The sequence below is a fragment of the Protopterus annectens genome, chromosome 13.part0 (assembly GCF_019279795.1).
Source record: "Protopterus annectens isolate FY-2018-M chromosome 13.part0, PAN1.0, whole genome shotgun sequence".
NCBI lineage: Eukaryota > Metazoa > Chordata > Ceratodontiformes > Protopteridae > Protopterus > Protopterus annectens.
The window spans coordinates 576023814-576044600 of NC_056747.1; the positions used below are offsets into that span (position 1 = coordinate 576023814).

Here is a 20787-nt window from a genome sequence, read left to right on the forward strand (position 1 = left end):
TCCGCCTCCTGATCCTTTTCTTCTGGATGTACCGATTACCTCTTTTCCTTGGGCTGACATTCCTACCGGGGCACTCAGTTTTGTGGATGGTACGTCTGGATGTCCCTTTTATGCCTTGTGCTACGTGAGGCACCTGTGTGATGTGCGGTGTACGTTAAAACCTATAAAGGCTTTGGTGTAATCTTTTTTGCAGTGCTGGAGCTGGTAATTGCGCCCCCTCCCCACTTGACTGCCCCAAGCTGGGAAACTCCAGAGGGCCTGCAGCCTGTCTGGTTCTAGCTTTGACCTCTTCATTCAACTTCCCTTCTCAGCCAACTCTTCTAGATACTTGAAACGTGTAATGTGATGTTCATCGTGCATACAGCTGCAGTCAACAGATGGGTTCTCCTGCCGTCAGGCGGGTTCTCGTTCGGCCGAATTCCAAAGTCTAGGTCCGGCGTCGGTTGTCGCTTCTTCCCTGACGTCAGTGCGACAGGGGTATAAAGGAACCAGCCGATGCCATTTTCTTCAGTCTTTCTTGCCGCGCGGTGCCCGAAGCAGAAGCAGTTCGCAAGTGCCGGTCGGCCAGCTCCTGAGATTACGAAAATTTGGAAACCGAAGTCTTCTCAAAAGCCAAGTACCCCATTGGGGAAACTTTTTTCTTGCCTCAGACCGATGTCAGACAAAGTTAATAATTGTATTTCTTGTGGGAAGCAAATACCGCATAAGGATTTACATTCCCTCTGTATACCTTGTTTAGGCCCAGACCACGACGTCTCGGTCTGTCGCTTTTGTGCTACATTCAACAAACGCACTATTAAGCGTCGGGCGGAGTTCGTCCAGCATTATTTTGGGAAAGCATTTAACTATACTATGTCGTCGGATAATCAGACTCCGGTTTTGTCTAAAAAACGCAAAGATAAGGACCGACACACGAGGTCCGCGGCCTCTACAGACACCACACCAAAGCAGACTACACGTGGTCCGGTTCTCAGCAAGGCGCCTACGCAGCCCCTGACTACCGACGACACTTATTTGACTGTGTCTCCTGTGCCCGAGGTCGCAGGCTCCTCGGCCCACACCCAGACTACAGATACAGAGGCCACTCTTGGCGTTGAAACTCAGAATGTGGACAGGTCCACCTCCACTCAAGGTGTCTTCAGACCTTCCTCTTCTTTCTCCATCAAGGCTTTCACTAAGTCTAAAGCAACCATGCACTCTAAGAGACCAGCTACACAGGGCCCATCTCCAGGCCCCATGCCTAAGAAACAGATGCTTAAAATGGCTGAGGATTTAATTACTCTTATCAGAGGTTCTCAGCCCCCACCAGACAACAGGCCCAGAGTGGAGGAAGATTCCCCCTCCTCTGATCAGGGCTCCATTATTTCAGAGCACTCTGATGATCAGGAATATTCTTATTCCCCTTTTGAAGACTCTGATGCGGAGGAATCCATCTCTTCTTTATCCCCCCCCCTGAGGATTACTCATTTGGGGAAACTTTGCATACCTTAAGGGAACACTTCCACTGGGAAGGCCAAGATTATTCAGATTCCAAGAAAAGGCTCAGGGAATTTCTCTTGCTACCTCAGCACAGGCCTCTGGCTATACCTCCTGTCTTGGACATCCTAGATTATGTTTACTCAGAGGCCTGCCTTAACCCGGACTCTCTACCTCCAGCTCCAGTTAAGCCTGACAGGTACTACAGGGTTCCTGACTCACACCAATTTCTATACAAAAGCCATGCTGCTGACCCAGAAACCATCTCTCAGGGCCCCAAGGGAGTTAAGGCCTCCATTGCTAAAAATCCATTACCTTCCGAGAGAGATTCCAGATCCTTAGAAAGGTGGGGAAAAAAGGTATATACCACGGCTACCTTATCCATGAGAGCCTTAAACTGTCAGTTTCATATGCTAAAATACCAACAGTTTTTGTTATCACAATTTGAAAAGTAAAATGTCACAACCTGAACAACCAAACTTGAGGGAGTTGCAGGATTTGATGCATAGTGCAGAACAAGTGGGTAAACATACCTTACAGTGTGGTTTTGATGCTCTAGAGGCCTCATGTAGAGCTGCTGTTGCAGGATCAGTCATACGTAGGCATGCCTGGCTCAAGGAACAAGCCTTGCCTGATCATGTCAAAGCTAAATTACTAGACACCCCTCTTCAAAAGGATGTACTATTTGGTGCTAATGCTGAGGAGGTATTAAGGAAAATGGAGGAAAATGCTAAATCAATGCAAACTGTGAAAGAATTTCTACAGGTTCAACCCCCACGTTTTAGTAGAAATTGGCCTTCCAAAAACTGGTCCTTTCCTGCCACAGACAGACCCCAAAGAGGCAGATACAGGCACCCGAGGGGCAGACAGGCGCCCGAGGGGCAGAGGACAATCCCAAGGATCATTTAGAGGCAGACCATGGCAAGCTCCTACACAAAGAGGTGGTGAGGATAACTCGCAATCTTTCAGAAAGCAAACCCAATGACTTTCCTTTTTGCATGCCAGCCAAGTCTCAAATGGCAGCCCCCTTAAGAGGAAAGCTGGCATTATTTTCAAAAAAATTGGCATATTGTCACAAAGGACAAATGGATCCTGGACATTATAAACAGAGGCTACAAATTCCATTTTCACACCCTTCCAAAAATGAGAGGCATGCCAAACCTGCCACACAATCAAAGGGCAGAGGTGCACAAAGGCAAATTACAGATCTCATAAACATGAAAGCTATTAAAGAGGTACCTACGCACGAACAAGGTCAAGGTTTTTATTCCAGGCTATTTCTGGTGCCAAGGAAGGGAAAAGATTGGAGACCTATTTTGGACCTATCCATCCTAAACACATTTCTACTCGTACCAAAATTCAAGATGCTCACTCTACAGCAACTTCTTCCCATGCTGGGCAAGGAGTCTTGGCTGGTAACATTGGACCTCAAGGAGGCATACCTGCATGTCCCAATCAGACAAAATTGCAGAAGGTACCTCAGATTTCTTGCAGGTTCAACCCATTATCAATTCTCTACATTGCCCTTTGGCTTATCTACTGCGCCCAGAGTATTCACGAAATGCCTGGCATCAATAATTGCCTACTGCAGACTTCAAGGGATAGAAATATACCCCTATTTGGATGACTGCCTGATCCAAGCGGACAGCAAGCACATTCTTCTGAAACATCTGGCTTATGTAATAATGTTGTTGAACTCTCTGGGATACACAGTCAACAAAAAGAAATCAAGGCTAGTACCCTCTCGGAAGATAATTTTCCTGGGTGCCAGTTTGGACACAAACACCCAGATGGCCTACCTCACGCCAGAGAAGCAGGGGCAACTAATTCAATACTTCAGAACACTAGCAAATTGCCCCAGGCTGACTGCAAGGAAAATCCTGCAGGCTCTGGGATTCATGGCATCTTAGATCTTACTAATCCCATGTGCAAAGCTGCATATGAGGAAACTACAATGGTACCTGAAAAACATATGGTTTCAACACAGCCACAGTTTGGAATCAATAATACCACTAATTCCATGTCTGCAAAAGGAATTTCTGTGGTGGGCTCAAGCATGTCAAACAAACACAGGTCTCCCATTCAGCAAGCCTCAAGCAAATCAAGTCATCACAACAGACGCCTCGGACTACGCCTGGGGGGCGCACATGACAGATCGGTGCATTCAGGGCAAATGGTCCCAAAAAGAAAAGCACCTTCACATCAATCAAAAGGAAATGCTAGCAGTAATAAATGCTATTATAGCTTTCAAGGACCTTCTACAACCAGGTCAACTATTGATAAGAACGGACAACACCACAGTTATGTGGTACATAAACAGGGAGGAACACATTCTTACCCCCTATGCAGACTGGCCATGTCACTTTGGAACACGGCCATGGACTCACAAATGGAACTACAAGCACAGTACTTGCCAGGCAAGGAAAACACGCTGGCAGACAACCTAAGCAGGAAAATGACACATCCACACGAATGGAAATTGCATCCAAAAGTTTTTACAGAAATAATCCAAGAATGGGCAAGGCCAGACATGGATCTCTTTGCCTCCCACAAAAGTCATCAATTGACAAAATTCTGCTCAAGGATTTTCCATCCAAAGGCCTGGAGAGTGGACGCTCTCTCTTTCAAGTTGGACATCAATGACAGTTTATGCCTTCCCACCTCTTCCTCTGCTGCCCAAAGTTCTATTGAAAACCAGAGCAGACAGACCAAAGATGATTCTCATTGCTCCGGACTGGCCAAGGCAACACTGGTACCCACTCCTGAGGAGCCTGACGCATTCCCCACCATGGACCCTGCCTCTAATGCCTCTTCTTCTGACTCGGCACAGCTTCAAAACTCTCCACAGCCAGCTAAAAACACTCAATCTAGCCGCATGGAAGATTCCTTAGCATCACAACAGGCCCTACTCTCCAAGGAGGTGCAGGATGTAATTTTGGAGGCCAGAAGGCCATCAACTAGAAAAGCTTACTCCGCAAAATGGAAACGTTTTTGTGTCTGGAATGAGAAAAAGGGCAAGGACCCTGGAAAACTGAATTTACCTCAAATACTACAATATCTGGCTGAACTGCTAAGCAATGGACTTTCATTCTCCTCCATCAAAATCCATGCCTCAGCCATTTCTGCAGAATACAACACTGATCCACCTTTATTCTCTCACCCTCTCTTAAGACAGTTCCTCAGAGGGGCTAAGAATTTAAGGCCTCCAAGGAAACGACCAATACCTGCTTGGGATCTTAATTTCATTCTGGAAAAACTGACCTTGCCTCCCTTTGAGCCAGCTGCCTCATCAGATTTGCAATATTTGTCCTGGAAAAGCTTTCCTTCTGGCTATCACCTCAGCTCGTAGAGTTTCAGAACTACAGGCTCTCATGGCTGTCCATCCTTTTATCTTCCATCAGGACATAGTTTCCTTATGAACCAACCCGTCCTTTATACCTAAAGTGGTATCCAGGGTAGCTTTAAATCAGGCCATACATTTACCTACCTTTTATCCTAATCCTCAAAACAAAGGGAAGAGATTACTACATTCCTTGGACATCCACAGTCAACTGCGTTATTTGAACAGAACAAAGCCTTTCCGAAAATCAGAACAGCTCTTTGTGTCCTATGCGGTAGGAGCTCAAGGAAAGCCAATTTCCAAACAGACAATCTCAAAATGGATAGCCCACTGCATACGCTTTTGCTATTCCTTTCATGGAAAAACTGTAACTACAGGCATTAGAACTCATTCCACCAGGGCCACAGCCACCTCTGCAGCCTTCCTCAGAGGAGTTCCTACCAAGGATATTTTGGAAGCAGCCATTTGGAGTTCTGTGCATACCTTCTCCAAGCACTACAACCTACCATTATACTCCAAATCTAGAGCAGGCTTTGCCACTGCAGTCTTACAGGGCATTTTGGCGGCTCCTAGTTCCACCTAGTGCCTACCACCCCTTTCTTAGCTTTGGGATTCTACCCATCTGTTATGACTGCAGCTGTATGCACGATGAACATAGTACAGTTTTGTACCTACCATAAATGTAGATGTTCGAATGCTAATACAGCTGCAGTCCAGGTTTCCCTCCCTCCTTCCCCTCTTGGGACCTGCCTATAGGCTAACACATCCTCGTACAACCTGATTGGGGTATTCATTTGTGATGTATTTGCTTGCAACTACTGTATTTTGATTATATTGCACTGCATTATTACACAAATTTATGTATCGCCTTCTTTCTGGGGGCATCTGACATCTGGGGCAAGAAAAACTGAAGAAAATGGCGTCGGCTGGTTCCTTTATACCCCTGTCGCACTGACGTCAGGGAAGAAGTGACGACAACAGACGCCGGACCTAGACTTTGGAATTCAGCCGACTGAGGACCCGCCTGACGGCAGGAGAACCCATCTGTTATGACTGCAGCTGTATTAGCACTCTAACATCTACATTTATGGTAGGTACAAAACTGTACTTTCCATTACCCTGCCATACTTTTAGGTTTATATATCCTATCCTTTGGCAAACATTTTAAAAGATGCCACCAAATCTGCATGGGAATGCTGTGATGCTTGGGACCCAGCAGTGAATGTTGGTTTACCTTCTCTGGCATCCAAAAGATTGTTTTTTGGGCTGAGATTGGCAGGCCTGATACAGTTATGTCTGCAGCAGCTGTGAATAAGGCTGTAGTTCCTCAGACCTCCACTCCCACCAGCAGTGACTCAACTGTGTGAGCAGGTTAAACTTTCTCAATTGTATGGATTTCAAATGAAACATCACTAGTGAAATACATCACACTGTTGGAGGTTGTCACATGAGCATTTTAAAAGACAAATCTACCTTTAACTTGTTGAAACTCTTGATGCATATAACACCAGTGAGGGTGCTGAGTCACCAGTTCAGCACTGTCCTTCACCAGTCTGCATGGCTCCATGTTATGGACTTTGAGAATAGCATGGCAACCTTTATGGACTCCTCCTTCAGTGATGCATCTGTATTTTGTCTGTAAGGTTGCACCTGCAGAATATGGAAGAAGACAAGAACCCTCATGGTTGTGGGTGCAAAGTTTGTTGTCCCCATGAATCTTCTCTGGGTTACACAAGTGACAGCACCAAACATGATTTGAGTGCAGCACAAAACTTAAGCCTCAGCAGGCCATTAGGATAAAACTCCGTTCCTAGGGAGCCTTCTGTGGAAAAAGTCCTTGGGGGGGGGGGGGGGCATGAAGGATGCAGGCCATCACTGGGTGAACTGCTGTTTTCCTGAGAACTTGTTTAATAGTTCAACTCTGGAGGCCGTGGGAATCGGCTGTCTGGAAGTCCATTATTGTGGGCAGGTAGGATAAGAGCAGTTGTATCTAGGGGATAAAAGATCCCATTCTATACACAGCTTACATTGCCATTTCTACCCTTGCTTGACTTCTTATCCCCTCAGACACCATCTGCATGGCTGAAGGTATGCCATATCCAAAGTGCCCACTAGGAGGTCCACCATACCGTAGAGGATTAGAATATTTCACACTTTTACTGGTACCTAAAAAGACAGGACCTCAGATAATCGAGCTTTAGCAGTTAGTGCCACCTTACCAATTACTTCTTTGTGGTCGTGGTAAAGTGAGTACTTGCCTTATCAAGATGGGATGAAGTGGATTCTGGACCCCTAGGATGACTGACCATCACAGTCAGCAGGGAGGTTCTTGCACTTCTTTGTAGGAGCCATTCATTTGCTGGAGTGGACATTGGCAAACATCCTGGGTAAGACTGAATGAAAGTCTCTAGAGCATTAACCAGGTGTATATTCATAATTGCAGTCCCTGCTGTTCTAGCTGCTCCATTAGTTCAGACTGTTTCTATGGAATTTTTGCTGTGAGTATTCTACTCCAATGATATCTCCATGGATGTTGTAAGTCTCACATGGCACTGTCTCAGCTGCTCATATTCTATGGTGCCATCTTTTACTTTGTTGCCAAGCGCATTTACTCTTCTTCTTTTGACTGCTGCCGTTGGGGGTTGCCACAGCAGATCAACTGTTTCCATTTCTTCCTGTCCTCTGCATCTTGCTGCGTCACACCAACCACCTGCATGTCCTCTCTCACCACATCCATAAACATTATCTTAGGCCTCCCACTTTTCCTGTTACCTGGCAGCTTCATCCTTAGTGTTTTTCCCAATATACTCTGCATCCCTCCTCAACACATGTCCAAACCAACGTAATCTTGCCTCTCTGGCTTTGTCTCCAAACCTTCCAACCTGGGCTTGACCCTCTAATATACTTATTCCTATTCCTGTCCATCCTCTTCACACCCAGTGCAAATCTTAACATCATCAACTCTGCCACGTCAAGCTCTGACTCCTGCCTTTTTGTCAGTGCCACTGTCTCCAACCCATATAACATAGCGGGTCTCACTACTCTCTTGTAGACCTTCCCTTTCACTCTTACTGGTACTAGTCTGTCACAAATCACTCCTGACGCTCTTTGCCACCCACTCCATCCTGCCTGTACTCTCTCCAGCTCTTTTCCACACTCACCATTACTCTGAACTGTTGATCCCAAGTACTTAAACTCATCCACCTTCGCCACCTCTACACCCTGCATCCTCACCATTCCTGTATCCTCCCTCTCATTCGCACACACATATTCTGTCTTAGTCCTGCTGACCTTCATTCCTCTTCTCTCTAGAGCATATCTCCACCTCTCTGGGGTCTCCTTCACCTGTGCCAAGCACATTTAGTACCAGACTAAATTCTTCCTGTATAGGCCAGCTGGCAAACAGTGCAACCTCCAAGTAGGCATTGGCTCAGCAGTAGCTGAAGGCCTTGGGATTAAACTTCATATGCGGGTGCTTTATTGGGTGATCAGGGAGGTTATTGGTCTCCATACAGGCCCATTGTCCCATCAGATCCTGGTCTTCCAATTGTGCAGACACCCCCTTCTCTTGGGTGTGCCTACACCATTTTTTAAGTGTAGGAAATCCATTGCAGTTACCTACAATACTACTCTCAATCACCATGGACAGGTTTGTTGTACTTATGGATGTTGTGGGAGGGCACTGCAGTAGGCAGACAGTCCAGGATTTTTGGACATTCTCTTAATCGGAAGACACCCTGTCACTAGGATATTAGCCTTTTTCAAATCTGGTTGCTGTGGTGTATCAACTTTTTATTAGTGTGTCAGGGTATGCAGCCTTTTTGAATATATGTATATGCAGAAATCAAATCTTAAAAAAAAAATACAGACCCTTAGCTTTTCAGAAGAGGTTAAAGGTGCTTGATTTATGGACCTCAACCATGTATTTTGTATGGTTTGACTCCATTTGTGTTCAGCGCCCCCCACCCCATTTGTTATAATCATCTTCCTATAAGAAGCGTGTATGCTTTTTGATGAAAGAAATGTGGAATTTTCATCCCCTGTATAACAGACTGGAAGAAATAGTTGTCTAAGAATTTGCCACTGGCACAGAATTCTTTGGAATTAAGTAGTTGTAATGTTTTGGTGGTAGTTTTAATAATGTGTTGGTGGTAGTGGTAGTTTTAATAATATGTTGGTGGTAGTGGTAGTTTTAGTAATGTGTTGGTGGTAGTGGTAGTTTTAATAATGTGTTGGTGGTGGTAGTTTTAATAATGTGGTGGTGGTAGTTTTAATAATGTGGTGGTGGTAGTTTTAATAATGTGTTGGTGGTAGTGGTAGTTTTAATAATGTGGTGGTGGTAGTGGTAGTTTTAATAATGTGGTGGTGGTGGTCATCTTAATGGGTCTATATCAACATATTGAATGCTGAAAATGCCAAATGCAATTTAATCGAACTGAAATGTTCGAAATGTCAGACGAGCAAACTGAAAGATTTCTTTCCCAGGGAAAGAAATCTGTGTTCCATGCAAAAAAAAAAAAAAAAAATTTCAGTACTTTAAACACTGACAGAAGTGGGGGGCCATGCCCACCACACCCCCCTACTTAAATATACCAACTTAGAGACTCCACCACAGTGGAGGAAATAGCAAACTCCGATGACGGCCCACCGATGTCTTTCCCTGGGAAAGAAGTCTATGTTCCGTCACTTTGCCCTTCTGAGATTTCGAACATTTCAGTTCGATTAAATTTGACGTTTTCAACACTCGAAATGCTGATAGGAGCCTAAATGTGTTAGTGGTGGTAGTTTTAATAATGTGTTAGTGATGGTGGTAGTTGTGTGTACAAGTATTTGTTGTATAACCGCTGCCTTATTTAAATTATTTTTTCCTGTGTTTTTTCCCACCCTCTCTTCTTCCCAGGTCTGACTTACTGGAACGATGCTTAGCATTAATCCCCTGGAGAACCTGAAGTTGTATATCAGCAGCCGTCCACCTCTTGTGATTTTTATGATAAGTGTAAGCGCTATGGCCATTGCCTTCCTGACACTTGGATATTTTTTTAAGATCAAGGAGATAAAGTCCCCTGAAATGACAGAGGTACAGTATATTTTTAAACAAATCTTAAACGTTTTGATTGCCTGGTAGCAGTGCGATTGGTTTTCTGAATGTTTCGCATGTCTTCTCCTTAAATACTAGTAACTGTAGTCCATTAATTGACTTAGCCTCACAGTGACTTAGTAGAAGTGAAACCTAATGGATGAAATCAGCATTTGTTATTGTGTAGAAAAGCCGTGCACATCATCTTCTAGAAAAATGGACAATTAATTCTGAGTAAGAGATGAGCAGAATGAGTGATGAAGAATGTTCATCATATTGATCACTGCTGCAGACACCTTAGTTTTATGGTTTGTATTCTGCAAAGGATATAACAGCCAGACCGCTTCCAAAGATTCAGGGCACCTTTCACATCCCCAAACTGTCAGGTAGCTCAAGCTGAGCTAATTAAGACTAGTTTGAGCATCAAGCCTTCCAGCCTGAGGATTTTGAGGATTGATGGTGGCTTGTGCTGTTCTTTGGTGGGCAGATAAGCTCTGTTTGGGGGAGGACCTTCAATTTAATAACGTTGTTTACTATTCATGAAGAGTTAAAGTATTTTAAAGCTAGGATTTATTTTTAATGAGCTATCATGAGACTTAACAGTACTTTTAAATGGGAGTGCTCTTTTTTCCTGTAAGTTTAAAAGTTAAGTGAAAACCATTTTTTTATTTGCTGACATAGCAGTTTCTTCTTTTGAGGAAAAATCTGCTGTAATTTCTTCTGTTCAAGTCGCTACTAATTGTGTACTTTGTGTGTGACACATTCAAGAGCTATGGCCACTGGTACTGTTTTTAAAGAGGGTTTGCGTAGGTGCACTCTCAGAACCTCCCAGATGATGATAATGGGATTTTAAATGCTCCTCTGGATAGTTTGTTTTTGGCTCTACTTCAGCAAAAGTGATCAAACTGTGATTTTAAGGGGTAAACTGATGCAAGGAATCTCTAAGATTTTCATCCCTCCTTTTCCAAATTTTCCATGGGATTCTCAACACTTCATTTGTCTTTGCTAATAAACTAATCTACCTCAACAAAGTGCAACAGGTGTTTAAGAAGAAATGGCAAAGAGGTTCCAAGAATTCTGCAAACTCCCAAAATCAAGGACAGTCCACTAAGTCAGAATGACTGTTCATGATCTTTGCAGAATTATGTCCCCCCTGCCAGCCTTTTATTATTTTTTCCCCGGAAAATCTGAATTTCCACTTTTCTCTTGGGTAACAATTTCAGACATATGGGTTCTGAAGGTCATTCATCAAGGTGACATATGTTAATGGGAGGAAATTCCTCCTTTCCCAGGGGTAATCCCTCCTCCTCCAGACCAGATTCATATTTACACCTGTTCTTTACCACATATTGTCCCAGGGAGTGTTAGAACCAGCCCCCCCCCCCCTTACCAGGTGGGAAAATGGGGTTATTCAAGGATGTTTTAGTGCCAAAGAAAGAATTCTTGGAGACAAGTTCTGGATCTTTCTTTCCTAAACCTGTTTGTGATGGTGCCCAAATTCAAAATGATGTCACTTCACAATCTCTTCCCTCTTCCTCTTTCAGGTTTCCTGCTAACACTAGATTTAAAAGATGCTCATCACATTTGTATTCCTCCATATTTCTGTCATTTCTTAAGGTTTTGCATGTCTGGATCACATCATCAGTTCTCTGGACCAGAGCCTAGCCCCAGTTATGGCTCATTGCACACTACAGGGTAGCCACATTTTTCCATATTTTGGCAACTTGCTTATCCTGCAGAGTCTCCGTGACAGGAATCTCTCATGAGTGAGATGTCATGCACAAGTAGGTATCCCAAGAGAACATTCAAAAGTCTTTCTTGACTCCCTCACACAAGATAGTGATGTTCTTTGTGTTTCACTGTTGCAGTCATTACATTTGGGGTAATCCTGCTGGCCGGTTGCCCTCAGTCGGCCTGAATTCCAAAGTCTTGGGTCCTGCGTCGGCTGCTGTCACCCCTTCCCTGACGTCAGGTCTTCAGGGGTATAAAATAAGCAGCCAACGCCATTTTCTTCAGTCTTTCTTGCCACGCGGTGCCTGAAGCAGAAGCAGTTCGCAAGTGCTGGTCGGCCGACTCCTGAGATTTTCGTGTTCGAGTTTCAGATCCAAAGTCTTCAATAAATCAAAGTACCCCGTTGGGGAAACTTTTTCTTGCTCCAGACCGATGTCAGAAAAAGTAAATAATTGTATTTCTTGTGGAAAGCAAATACCTCATAAGGACTTTCATTCTTACTGTATTCCTTGCCTAGGCCCTGATCACAACGTTTCTGGTTGTCGGTTTTGTGCCAGATTTAACCAACACACTATTAAGTGTCAGTATGATTTTGTTTTAAACTATTTTGGATGCCGGTTTAATTATCCATAAATGTCGTCTGATAGCCATCCCACTACCAGAGTTCACAAAAAACGCAAAGAAAGGGAGAGAGAAACATCCGAGGCCCAAAACAGACAACGAAGCCAGTCTCTGGTTCGCCGGTTCGCAGTGAGGTGCTTTCGCAGCCCCTGATGCTCGCTACTTTAGAGTCGCAGGCCGCTACCTACTCCCACGTGGAGTCTGCTATGCAGCTGGAAACTCAAGGTATTGGATCCTCTGACACTATTCCCTCAGATGGGTCCGGAGCCGTTGAGTAGGCACCGGCTTCTGAGGGTTTATTCAGACAAACATCTTTACATTAAACTGACTTCAGCTTCAAAGGCAAAGACTAAAGCTCTTTCTAAAACAAAGAAACAAACTCAAGAGCCACATGGTCAGGCCTCTATGCCCAAAAAACAGATGCTCAAAATGGCCGAAGACTTGATTACCTTGATCAGGCGTTCCCATCCCCCTCCTGATAGAGGCCTAGGCAAGAGACAGACTATGAATCTTCAGATCAGGTTTCTATTTCTTCTGATTCATCTTCTGAACAGGAATATTCTCTTCCCCCCTATGAGGATTCTGATGCTGAAGAATCTATACCTTCAGCTTCTCCTCCAGAGGACTATTCTTTTGGGGAAGCCTTGCACACCATGAGGGAGCATTTCACTGGGCGAGCCAAGATTTTTCAGAATCTAAAGAGGCTCAGGGACTTCCTTATACTACCTCAACACAGGCCTCTAGCCATTCCACCTGTTAGACATTGTAGATGTGTTTTCGGAGTCTAGTCTGATCCCTGACTCCTTACCTCGAGCTCCTGTTAAGCCTGACCGATACTACAGGTTTCCTGACTCTCATAAATTCCTTTTTAAAAACCCTGCTGCAGACCTAGAAACAGTTTCACAGGGTCCCAAAGAGTTGAGGCTTCCTCTGCAAAAAACCCTACCCCCTCTGACAGAGATTCTAGGGCACTGGATAGATGGGGAAGAAGGTTTACACATCTGCTACCTTGGCTATAAGGGCCTTAAACTGTCAGTTTCATATGCTCAAATATCAGCAACATGTCATGGCATTGCTTAACTCATTCACTCCGGAGCAGCTCAGAAAAAGCTGCCTGCTTAATTCCACCATAGGAACAATAGTGTAGCCTGAGCTCATTTTCAGAAAACCCATTTGTAATACCATACAGAAAACAAATGTTCATAACGCTTTAACTATAAGAGCTAGACTAAAAATGGAAACGCGAAAGTTGTTCTGTAGACACTGACCTTTCCAACAGTGTAAATGTTGATAGTGCATATCAGTCATTAAATATTTGGCAAGGAATGTTGATTTGTGCATATTTTTTTGCCTTTTTGCAAAAGCAAAGCACAATATCTCTGTCAACATACCATGCAGACCCATACAATTTGTATTTAGTTTGTTAGCATGAATATCAGCTTTAAAATGATACCTTAACCATTACTGTGTGATGCTCCTTTATGGAGATATTCACATAAATATGATTAATATAATATTTCTCATTGATAAATAAACAAAGCATAATATCTCATCACCTGTAACAGACAGAGCCTACATACCAGTGTAGAAGTTGTACATCTGAATGTCCGCTTCAAAATGATGCATCATTTGTGTGATCACCATGTTCCCTTGCAAAGATATGGGCATAAGTAGTATTGGAAATGTATAATTTTCATAGTCGTACAAGACTAAAACTGTGATATCTGTACATGTGTACAGACACATTCCTTTTGCCATGTTGTAAGGAGCAACACTGTCTTCAAAATGAGGTATTACTTGGCACACTGACATGCTCCCTTGCAAAGTTATTTACCAAAATATGAAAAAAAAATCATAATTTCCATAACCTAACTCCAAAACAAACTTTGATATTTGCACGTGTACAACATACAAGCTCAATTCTTTTACCGTGTTGGAACCAGCAATACTGTCTTCAAAATGAGGTATTACTTGGCACATTCAGATGCTCCCTTGAAAAGTTATTTACCAAAATATGAAAAAAAATCATACTTTCCATAACCTAAGTCCGAAACAAACTTTGAGATCTGTACATTTGTACAGCATACAGGGACAGTTCTTTTACCATGTTGGGAACTATCAATACTGTCCTCAAAATGATGTATTACTTAGCACATTCAGATGCTTCCTTGCAAAGTTATTTACCAAAATATGAAAAAAATCATAATTCGGTAACTTAAGTCTGAAACAGACTTTGATATCTGCACGTGTACAACATGCAGGCACAATTCTTTGGGTCTATATTATAAGATCGACTTTTGAAAACATTGAACAACATATGGTCGACACCATATGGTCGAGGTCTTCAAACATCGACCTTATAAAAAGACAGGGGAAAAAGAAAAATGTACCCTGCACCCCCCACAACCCCCGCTATTTAAATATACCAACTCCGAGACTACACTGCATTGCAGTAAATGGGAATCTCCCCTTGCAGAGATTTGTTTACATGCCCGAGTGTCTGAGCATTCGATATTCTTGTGTCGACAATGTCAGATTTGACATGGTCAGCTTTCGAGAATATAATATAGACCCAATTCTTTTACCATGTTGGAACCAGCAATACTGTCTTTAAAATGAGGTATTAGCACAGTCAGATTCTCCCTTGCGAAGTTATTTACCAAAATATGAAAAGAATCCTAATTTCCATAACCATATAACTTACTAATACATGTTAGTGTGGAGTGCAGAGGCATTCATCATCATTCAGTAGAAATACTGTATCATTATAATTCAGTCAAAATAGTATAAATCTTGGATGTTACTGAGCCCTTCCTCCTACCACCTAATTTAAACCCATGACTAATAAAGTATGGAAACATGACATGCCCAACTACTGAGTATAAGCAGAAGTACAGTAATAGAAGCAGAAATGTCAAGCTTATCTGGTTCATCCATGTAAGAATTAGTCACAAAAGTAATAATTCCAGTTATCCATATGGCCATTACTCTGGTGACAATAAGACCCATCAGTTTTCCTCAATCCAGTATGTGCATATTGTTAACAGATAGATAAATTATTCTTGAAAGCTGGATACATAAAAAATTATAATAACCATCACTGAAACCTGAGCTATAGATAACCTATACTTGTTACACCATATCTGTAGTATGACCTTTAGCAGTCTGACCATGTATGCACAAGCACTTCCCTGGTACACTAATTATTTCCCCTACCAACATCTTCATTACTACATGTTGTACACATGTCCCTAAATGAAACATTCACCCAAACAACTCCTTCAGGAAAATGTTGAGATACGCACAATCACCAAATATATATATATATATATATATATATATATATATATATATATATATATATATATATATACGTGTGTTGTATATGCAAGTACATTATGTACATATAGCCATATACACACATGCACAAATTTTTATATATATATATATATATATATATATACACATATATATAGATGTGTGTGTGTGTATATATAGATATATATATATATATATATATATATATATATATATATAGGAAGAAAAAAAATAAGGGGTTTAGGAGGGTAGGCAGTTGATAAAGAATGAGGGGGCTGCTTGCAATAACTCCAACTAGAGAAAAAACACAACCTGGCTTGTACATTCATCAGAATAATGACTTCTACTTATGTGAATAACAGTGATAGCAGCTGAGACTTTTCCCAGAAAAGTGATGACTAACTGCTATATTGTAAATGCATGTATTGCTAATGTGATAATGACCTTCCTTTCATTACTGCAAAGGTATGCATGCTGAGACACGGGTGATAATTGCTGCACATAACCTGAGTAGGCATTCAGTCAAATAGTATAACACTTGGACATTACTGTGCCCTTCCTCCCACCTCAATTCCACACATGACTGATAAACCCAGGAGAAATGCACAAAAAATATGGTAGCTCCATGCTGTCAGTCACCTAGTGATAACCTTTATCTCACTCGGGCAGCTACTGAGTATAATCATAATAATAATAATAATAATAAGACCAGCAGAAATGTCAAACTTATCTGGCCGATCCATTTAAAAGTATTAATTCAGGTTATCTCACCTAACCATCCCTCTGGTTACAGTAACGGTCAGAAGTTAAAAAGGCAGAAATATTGTCAAAAATATCCGGTTAAACAATGCCAACATTTCAAGGCCATTTCAAAACAAACCATTTCCAAATTGATTGCACATTGCATCCATTTCTGCTACAAGCACCATGGAAAACCAACCCCTCAGTGGGTCAGAACACATTCCACTAGGGCTACATCTACCTCTACAGCATTTCTCAGGGGAGTCCCTACCAGGGACATACTGGAAGCTGCTACCTGGAGTTCTGTACACACATTCACCAAGCATTACCACCTGCCTATCTTTTCCAAATCCAGGGCAGGATTTGCTACAGCGGTCTTGCAATGCCTACTAGTCAGCCCAAACATTTCTTGACTGCCTCCATCCTTCAGCTTTGGGAATTAACCCAAGTGTGATGACTGCAACAGTGAAACACGAAAAACATAGTACAGTTGTGTACACTTACCATAAATGTAGATTTTCAAGTGTATTCACTGTTGCAGTCCTGGTTTCCCTCCCTCCAGCCTCCTTGTTTTCTCTATTTCTTTATCTCTCCTCTCTATGGCTATTCCTACTGGTATTGGTATTTACTTTTTACTGGTGGTGTTTCCACACCATAGCCTAACTTCCTGTTTGGGGGGGTCCCTGACATTTGGTGAACGAAAAACTGATGTAATGGCGTCTGCTTCCTGTTTTTATACCCCTGATGACCTGACGCCATGGAAGAAACGACAGCATCTGACACAGATATACCAAGTCTCTGGATTTCGGGCTGACTGAGGGCTACCTGCAGGCAGATAACCCAAGTGTGATTACTGTAATAGTGAATACACTCTAACATCTACATTTATGGTAAGTGTACACAACTGTACTTTCTGTTGATTGTGGTAATGAGGTTGAGGTCTCTGGAGCGTGTGGTGCAGAGGGATTGGGATTTCTTTAGATGTAGCATTTCTAACAGAGCTGGGTCAGACATGGCTTTGTAAGTCAAGCAGGGATCGCCTCTTAGTAGATGATATCAGACAGAGAATAGCTGGAGCTTTTTGAGTCTGCCCATGTAGGACATGTGTTAATGGCCTAGGATCCTCTCTATGAGGTAGTTTTGTGGCCTTTCCAGCTGTTGCATGTGTCTAGTGAGGTACATGCTAAATGGGGCATTATACTTGATTAGCCTAATGAGGGAAGAGTAGAGAGAGATGATGACCTGTTTTTTCCTTCCTCTTTCTTGCCAAGCACATGTCCGTCAGCACTGAAGGCTTTGTTCCTTGGAAAGGCTAGCTCAACCTAGTGTGTCACAGCACACTTCCACAAATGCTGGTACTTTTGTGCAAGTAATAACATTAATTTCACTGAGCCAAACACTGAGTATAATCATAAACAGAAATGACAGTCAGAAAATGTAAATCTAAGTATGTAAATTACCTGGTTGATCCATGTCAAAATTAACTACAACTGCCATAGACTGTATAAGCCATGTAAAACATATTTAAAATACTTGAGAATAACATCAGGCTCTTAAAATAGCTTTTCTTTTACAAAAAGCAAAAGTTGGGCACTGAAAAAAAGAAGATAAAGGAAGTGGTAGTTTATCAGAGGATGTTTTTCATTGCAGATTTCCAGTTGGAGTGTTCAGGCACTAAATTCGTAAAACACTCCTCAGCGTGACACTATCCTCTTCCTAGCAGAGCTCTCTATTTTCAAGATCACAACCAGAATCACATTCCTCTTATTTAACAATTTTGAGGAAGGCAAATAATTTCCTGTTCCACACTTAAGATAATAACGAAAACTAAAATGCTGTAGAGCAAATGTGGAAATCAGAAACTGTTCAGACCACTTCGGTAACCAGGAATATAAAGAAAAAAGCATTCCTTTTTCAGTTATTTAAAATTAAGTAAAACAAAAGAAAAAACTGCCAAAAAGTCTGGTAAACGTTCTGTCCCTATAGCAAATAATGTAATAGTAAATGTCATAAAACAAAAGGATAGAACGAAGCAGAATCAGTAATACCAAATTGCGTATAAAACGCAACGCTCAAGAGTTCCAGAAAACAATCCAAACCAAGCAAAACAAATCCAGAGGTGTACAAGAAATGTGGATGGTTCAATCCACACGAATATTTATTAGAGAATATCCGGACAGAGAAATGTTAGCGCTTTCGCTTAAAAAGCTTCTTCAGACATAAAATACATTCACCTAATTTCAAACACATATATATAACATTCAAGTTTTTAAAACAACCAATGAGGCAGTGTCAATTATTGAGACATTAAAGTGACCTTGCACTAATAGCAACTCTATCTAAAACATTTAATAAACACCCTAGGTAGCTGTTAATATAAAAACCAATGTAAGCAGTAAAATAACTAAATAAATGAATCCATGAATATATAATACATTCAAGAAATATATATAAATGTGTATGAAAATATTTAAATAAACATATATAAATATATCTAATGAATGTCTCAAAGTAAAATATACAATGGCTTAAAAATACATCTATTTACAGAACACATAAAAACTTTCACTTATTATTCCTGCGCTTCTTAAGAAAGGGCTTAATAGAAGCCCTTTCATTCAGTCCCTTCCCTTTATCTGCCCTTAACCGGGTAATCCAATCACTCTCTATAGTCTCCGTATAATTCCGAATATCACCCTCCCGTGCACTAGGATAAATTACTGCCAGTGCTCTAAACAAGAAATTAACAGCTACCTAGGGTGTTTATTAAATGTTTGATAGAGTTGCTATTAGTGCAAGGTCACTTTAATGTCTCAATTGACACTGCCTCATTGGTTGTTTTAAAAACTTGAATGTTGTATATGTGTTTGAAATTAGGTGAATGTATTTTATGTCTGAAGAAGCTTTTTAAGCGAAAGCGCTAACATTTCTCTGTCCGGATATTCTCTAATAAATATTTGTGTGGATTGAACCATCCACATTTCTTGTACACCTCTGGATTCGTTTTGCTTGGTTTGGATTGTTTTCTGGAACTCTGAGCGTTTTATACGCAATTTGGTATTACCGGAGACTGATTCTGCTTCGTTCTATCCTTTTGTTTATGACATTAAAAATTAAGTGCTTTCATTCCATAACCCGGAACTTCATCAGAATAAAACTCCCTATGCATCACTTCCTTATAAAGTTTAAATTTAAAGAAATGTCTGTAACATTTCCTAGTATGTACAACCACCAAATGAAGGCATTCACCCCAGTGATCCCTTCAATATAATGTATGCACAAGCACCAGAATGAAAGATTTCCCCAGAACAACCGTTCAGTAACATTTCCTGGTATGTACAAGCACCAAATGAAACCTTCAGAAATTAACACCTAATGTGCAGGTGGAAAACTGCTGCACATTAGCTGTTGAGTAGACGTTCATTATATTCCTGACACAAGTGTAATATATGACTGAGTCATTAAAATCTATAAGGACAAAGACCAGAGTAATTCAGTCAAAGTAGTACAGCAGTTATATCTTACTGAGCAATGGATATACCATGGAACACAGTGTAAAGAGTCAAAACGTGGAGAGAATATGGGACAACAGTGACAAATGTGGGGTTAAACCAAAGTACCCAAAGGAAACCCACTCAAACACAGGAAGGACATGCAGGTTCCACACAGAAGGTACCCCAGCTGAGAATCAAACTTAAAAAAAGTATTGAGAAGCAGCAACAAATGAGCAGCAACAAATGATGAGTGAGAAAGTAAAGTTAAAATGTGAAAAATATAAGTATGTGCAAAAAGATAAAAGTTCTCGGACAGAAAAGGAACATGATGACGAGAAAGAAACAAACATTATAACAACAATGGGAGAGCAAAAGATCAAGATCCATATTTACACCCCCTACAAAAAAGTCAGCTAAACATGTTTGTGGAATCCTCCTTTAGAACCCAGGAAAAGATGCCTGCTGTCTGTACTCTTCCTATTTACATAGCAGATCAAGCCCAAATTCAGTCCTGACTTTTTCTGAAGCATTGTCCATGTTCTACTGAGCAGCACCCATGATGCCAGCACAGGTCCTGAGGATGTGCAGATTACAATACTGGCAGAGCTGTCAGCATCAAAACTGTGAGGTCCTGACCTCCGGCCCACAGTCTCTACCTTCAAAAACACTGACGTCAACCTAGCTCCTGGTGCTGACAGCTTAGAAGAGGTTATCAGCATCAGTAATGTTAATCCTGCGCTTATTTCTTTTGATTTTGGAGTTTTACAGCATCACATGCTAAAACTTTACAGCAGCATATGTTTTATGGCAGTGAGTATCTGATTTTGCAGTAGTATGGTCCAACAGTGGGCCTTTGTAGTGTTTTAGCTTTGCCCCTGTTCATTGAGCAAAGAAGTTGAGAGCTGTGGCTGAGATGCTATGCAGCAGGTCCTAAATGTTATGCAATTGCCATAATGTTCAATGTACGTAAAAACACTGGTGCAGTCCAT

General features: G+C 41.7%; 1 protein-coding gene across 1 annotated transcript in view; it reads left to right on the forward strand.

Annotated features, from left to right (window-relative positions):
- The window catches only part of TMEM248 (transmembrane protein 248), a 452360-nt gene that overhangs the window by 211289 nt on the left and 220284 nt on the right, over positions 1 to 20787 (forward strand). Inside the window, exon 2 of the mRNA XM_044054239.1 lies at positions 9717 to 9893. Within this exon, the coding sequence (XP_043910174.1) occupies positions 9735 to 9893 (159 nt within the window). The 5' untranslated portion in view covers positions 9717 to 9734. The remainder of the gene's footprint in view (positions 1 to 9716; positions 9894 to 20787) is intronic.